At 32.0% G+C, this 5,493-nt stretch overlaps 1 protein-coding gene across 2 annotated transcripts; it reads left to right on the top strand.

Moving 5' to 3' along the window:
* Positions 1-291: 291 nt before the first annotated feature.
* Positions 292-4,407, top strand: LOC110663183 (ras-related protein RABA5a). 2 transcript variants are annotated; one of them, XM_021822431.2, is made up of 4 exons: positions 292-881; positions 2,133-2,264; positions 2,500-2,847; positions 3,687-4,407. In XM_021822431.2, the coding sequence occupies exons 3-4, from the start codon at positions 2,508-2,510 to the stop codon at positions 4,019-4,021; spliced, it is 675 nt and encodes a 224-aa protein (XP_021678123.1). In that variant the 5' UTR covers positions 292-881; positions 2,133-2,264; positions 2,500-2,507; the 3' UTR covers positions 4,022-4,407. The 2 variants fall into 2 exon arrangements, with proteins under 2 accessions (XP_021678123.1, XP_021678122.1); XM_021822430.2 differs by having other exon boundaries at positions 2,133-2,847.
* Positions 4,408-5,493: the final 1,086 nt, after the last annotated feature.

Raw genomic sequence — 5,493 nt, 5'->3', positions numbered from 1 at the left:
TTAATTAATGAGTATAAATTTTTTTCAAATTTATATATAACAAATAAAATCACAAATAAAGACTAATATTTTAAATGAAACGCATTAGTCTAAAATATTATTTTTTAAATGTTTCAAAAAAGAAAAAATAGAAAAAATAAAATGGCGAAAAATAAGGAAAACAGTAGAAAGCAAAAAGAAATTGGAACGACTAACAGAAAATAATAAAAGAAAAAAACAAAGAGATATCTGGACCGTTCCTCCTAGCTCCTTATTTCGACCGTCAGATCCTGGTATAAAATCTTATATTTGCTGCTGTAGCTGCGAGCTTCTTTCTCTGTTTGGCAGCGGATTTTAGAGAGAGAGAGAGAGAGAGAGAGGGTGCGAAAGCTCCGGCCAGCTAAAAATCGGACTGACCCAGTTCCCCTCATCACCGGCGATATAGCCGTTAATTTTCCCCGACGCTAGAAAGATATCCGGTGAGGAAACTTCGCGAGTTAGTAGAGGAAACGAAGAGAGAGATAGAGATAGAGAACCCGAAGCTTCTTCCTCTTTTTCTGGCCCATATCAGGCAACCGACTAGGCCGCAGATATCTCTTCCATACCACCACGACATCCTTCACCGACGATTTTACCTGAGACCACACGAAAGAGACGATCGGAGCACCTCATTCCGCGTCTCCCCTTCCGCGATCCGCCCAAACCAGAAATCCGTCAAGCACGTGATAGCCACCGTTAAACTAACCAGCAAGAGAACTAGCACCAGCTATCCTCCATCGACTTTCCGGTGCGTAATCGGCGACGATTCGTCGGATCTCTGTTGACGGCAGAAGTGAGGCAGCAACTTCACAACGTTTTGTTCATTTTTTTCCTGGCAATTAAACTTAGAAATTTTTCAGTAGGTAAATTCGTGAACTTCCATGTTCGACAAATTTTCATTTGTCCATCTTAATTTTTCACTGCATATTCACACGCACACTTCTGTTTCTCAAAATCAATGATGGGAATACAGAATAAATGGTCATTGAATTTGCCCCTTATCTTGGAATTGTGAAATACTACCCTCTGGAGCTCATTTTTGGAGCAAAGAAGAAGACACTCATTTATGAAATTCCTTTTTCAAAAATAAAATTTGTTTGAAAATGATAATTTATATGTGTTATGATGTGTTGGCTTCTTTTGATTAAATTTACTTTTATTGAATAAATCGTCAAATTGATAAATGAAAACTGTGGAGTATAGGGTTTGATTGGACTGAAATGGGAGGACAGTTCTAGGCTCAGGTTGAGCAATTGAATTTTTTTGTGATGTGTATTACGTCTTTTGTACTGTTAGGAATGTTTTTAAGTTGAAATAAGTTTTGTTATAATTTTAATGTAGTTTTATTGTGTAATTTAAGTACAAATGGAAAATAGATTGTTAAATTTTAAGAATAAATTTTCTTCAAGCTCCATTTCTCTCATCTCCCTAAGGGAGAGGGCACTCCTTCATCTAAATTCAATGAAGTGTAGGATTTCAGAGATTTGGCCATTTGGGGGAATAATCTCAAACTTGTATATATATATATATATATATATATATATATATATATATATATATATATATATATATTTATATTCAGAATCATTTTATTCCAAACTGATTTATCATACTTTGAAACCTTCATTTTTTTTTTCTTCCTAAAATAGTTTTATCTCAACATTTTTAAAATGTAAGTTCCTAAAACATCAATACCCACATCCTCAAAATAAGACCTTTAATGTTATCCATTTTCAATAATTTTTTTTTTTTTTTTATTTATTTCTGTTTCCATATATATGTCTATTTTAGTGATTTGAAGGGAAAATAAATATATGCACCATTTGGATGATAAAATTATTTTCTTATAAAGGAGGTCAACACTAAATTATTTTGAGTAACCATTTTGAAAATGGATGTTGTAGGATGACTAACACCTACATATGATCAGGCTTCTGGCTCCATTTTTGGTTCAAAATACCATATTTTTCTGAGGCAGCCTTCTAAAATAAATTAGTAGGCTGGAACTCCTTTTTTTATTTACTGTTTCCCCTTTGCATGCCAAGAATGTTGTGGTATTATGCATATAACTTTCATGTAGGTTCTTGGATCCTGATGCTTTCTTGACATTGCAGCGATCTTGAACCTGGCAGTGGAGGCCTTTTTTAGATTGTAATAAAAAGGCACCTGCGAATTACTTGACTGGCAAGAAGCAGAGGGCGGAGTAGTAGAAGTTTCTATTCTTTTCTTTAACTTCTGGAAGATAGGTATCTCCTGGATTCTGCTGTATTCTTCTAAATATTTGACTATCACAGCCTCTGTCCTCTAAATACCTTCCCTGCCTTTCAAGTTTCCTTTCTATTCTGCCCTTGGTCTTGGATTCTCCATTTCCTCATCTTTGCTAGGGAGACTAATACTTGTATTTAAGCCCCCTAGAGAGATCTATAATCCATTGGGTTAGTTGTGCTTAACATGCTTTTATAAATTGACAATCTGGTGAAGGGTGGAAGATGGATGTTTATTCTGAGGAGGAAAAAACAGAGGATTACCTTTTCAAAATTGTCTTAATTGGGGATTCAGCTGTGGGAAAATCCAATTTGCTTGCAAGATTTGCTAGGGATGAATTCTATCCTAACTCAAAGTCGACTATTGGAGTAGAGTTCCAAACCCAAAAGATGAATATTAATGGGAAGGAAGTTAAAGCACAGATCTGGGATACAGCAGGACAGGAACGCTTCAGGGCAGTTACATCTGCATATTACAGAGGTGCAGTGGGAGCTCTCCTGGTCTATGACATAAGTAGGCGCCAGACATTTGATAGTGTTGGCAAGTGGCTTAATGAGCTTCACAGTAAGATTGATCACAATTTTGTTGAATATTTGAATATTTTTCTTTTTTTTTCCCTTTCCCTTTCATCTTGGTGTTTTTCCTTTTCGTTGAATCTTTCCGAAGATTGCATGGTCTTACAATTATAGTTCAGTTATGTAATTAATCTGCAAAAAATGTGGCACATGGAGGAACTTTGCTTGCCAGCAGGGAATTTTATACAGACTAAATGACCAATTGGTGAATCAGATATTGAATGACCCCCCTTTTTATCTTCATTTTTCTAAACTTTTGAAATGCTGTTTGAAGTTTGAACAGGGAAATTACTTTGTTTCTGCTTGAGCTCCTTGCGTAGTGTTTTATGGGCCAGCATTAGGAGAATTTTGACAAGTAATTTTATTTCTACGATGCATGTTGACTTCGTCTTAGAATGGATTTTGCATTGATCATTTGAAAGAAGTCTAAAAATATTTTAGAACATTTATAATTAGGCTAAATTTGTGGACAATGTTTTGAAACTTGAAAGTAAGACTGCCATGTACAGTTAATTTTTATTAGATGATGTGGTGCATGGTAATGACCCTCAAAAAGCTGTTGGTAATGATATGCTGTAGATTTTAAGATTGAATTATTGCTATGGTAATATCATTCCCTAGATACCTTTCTGCACCTTGTTGATATGGCATTTTTATTTGATTGAAAATTGTGGGAAATTGTTTAATTTTGGTGTTTGCTTTGTTTCACCATTTCCTTTTAATTTATTGGTTTGATATAGCACTTGATGCCTACAAGAAAACTTTCTATTCATCCTCCCCTAGTGTGATAAACAGAGAGTTGATTTTTGTTGTTCCTGGATTGGACAGCTCACTCTGACATGAATGTAGTAACTATACTTATTGGCAACAAAACTGATCTGAAGGATGCCAGAGAGGTATCCACAGATGAAGGCAAGGACTTGGCAGAGGCACAGGGTTTGTTTTTCATGGAAACTTCAGCTCTTGATTCCTCCAATGTAACTGCTGCATTTCAGACAGTTGTTAGAGAGATTTACAATATATTAAGCCGGAAGGTTATGTCTAATGAATTTAAACAAGATGCTCGCTCGATGGGAAATGGGAAGACTGTGGTTTTGCAAGGAGATGATCCAAACCTAGAAGGTAATAATCCAGACCCTAAAAATGGAGGAGGATGTTGTTAGTCTTAAAGCCACAGGACTGTGAATTTCACTCTCATGTTACCCATGTTTCTTCTTCTCCATTGGTTCATTTTCTTGATTTGTCTAAATGTTTAATTAGTAGCATGCCTGACTCGTTCTGAGTTCATGATGGCTGAAGGAGATAAATTGAAGGAGTAGCACGTTTAACTGACTGGATGGGGATTTAAAATTAGTACACGGTGACATGGGGTTAAGATTAATCATCCTGTATCATTTCGTGGAAAGCCATATGTTTTCTGAACTCATCTTTGGTAAACTTTACGGGTGACCGTATGTTACTGTTAAAAGGCATTGTCTTTTTCCTTTTGTAGATCTTCGTTTTGCAAATTGTGTAGTTAATGGAAGTAATTTCCTTTGTTTTTTTTAAATTTTTTTTGAGGACCAGAAATTTCTTATCTCGACTGAATTTGTATTTGTTGATATCATTTGCCCTTGACAAGAATGCTCGCATCTTTTATGGAAAATTATATTATGAAACTGTAACTCTACGTAGGCATATCATATGGCATGGCAAATTAATGAAAATTAATCATGTAAGTAATTTAATTGTTAAATTATTTTTCAAAAAAAAAAAAACTGTTCGTTAGTTATTTAGTAGAAATAATTTTATAGGATTCACTTACGTGAGCATGTTTATTTTCAATTGGACAGAGGTTTGTTATTTCATGTAGGAAATCATTGTGATTTTATATAGTTGTTATTATTGACTATGAAATTGATATGAAATCGAGGACAAATAAGGACCTGTTTGGTTTAATTGTTGAATATAACTGATAGCTGGTAGTTGATAGCTGTTATTGTTAGTTGATAACTAATAGCTGATGATAGCTGTTTTATATTAAGTGTTTTATATTAAGTGTTTGGTAAAATTATATTTAACGGTTGCTGTTGATATATGAAATGACTAATAAGGGTATATATCATATAATTTATTTTATTATTTAAATAAATATAAAATTTTAAATTTATTACATTATATTATTTATTTTATTATTAAATTAAATATATAATTATTAAATTAATATATTATATTATTTAAATAAATATATAATTATTAAATTTTTATATTATATCATTTATTTTATTATTGAAATAAGAAAATAATTATTTTTTAAGATAATTAAATAATTTGAAAAATATAGATAAAATAATAAAATAATTATTATTATTAATAGAAAATTTTATAATTAATTTTAAATTTTTAGATATAAATAAATATTTTATATTTAATGTTATTAATAAAAAATATTTTAATAAAGTTAAAATATGTTAATTAAAATGTTAAAATTATAAATAAAAAAATAAAATATTAATAATATTAATTTTTAAGTTAAATAAAAAAGGATAATATAATCAAAATAAAAAATAAAACTAAATCAGCTATCAGATATGAGAAGCTGATGAGAAATAGCTCTAAAAGTAAAGCTGATACAAACTGCAGCTGATGGGTATCA

This window comes from Hevea brasiliensis, chromosome 5 (assembly GCF_030052815.1).
Source record: "Hevea brasiliensis isolate MT/VB/25A 57/8 chromosome 5, ASM3005281v1, whole genome shotgun sequence".
Classification (NCBI taxonomy): Eukaryota; Viridiplantae; Streptophyta; class Magnoliopsida; order Malpighiales; family Euphorbiaceae; genus Hevea; species Hevea brasiliensis.
This window is presented reverse-complemented; position numbering and strand designations above follow the sequence as displayed.

Bases quoted from the DNA above. Each gene is read 5' to 3' on its own strand.
- LOC110663183 (XM_021822431.2), top strand. From the start codon at position 2,508: ATGGATGTTTATTCTGAGGAGGAAAAAACAGAGGATTACCTTTTCAAA. The intron at 2,848-3,686 runs GTAAGATTGATC...TGGATTGGACAG, and splicing joins GTGGCTTAATGAGCTTCACA to CTCACTCTGACATGAATGTA.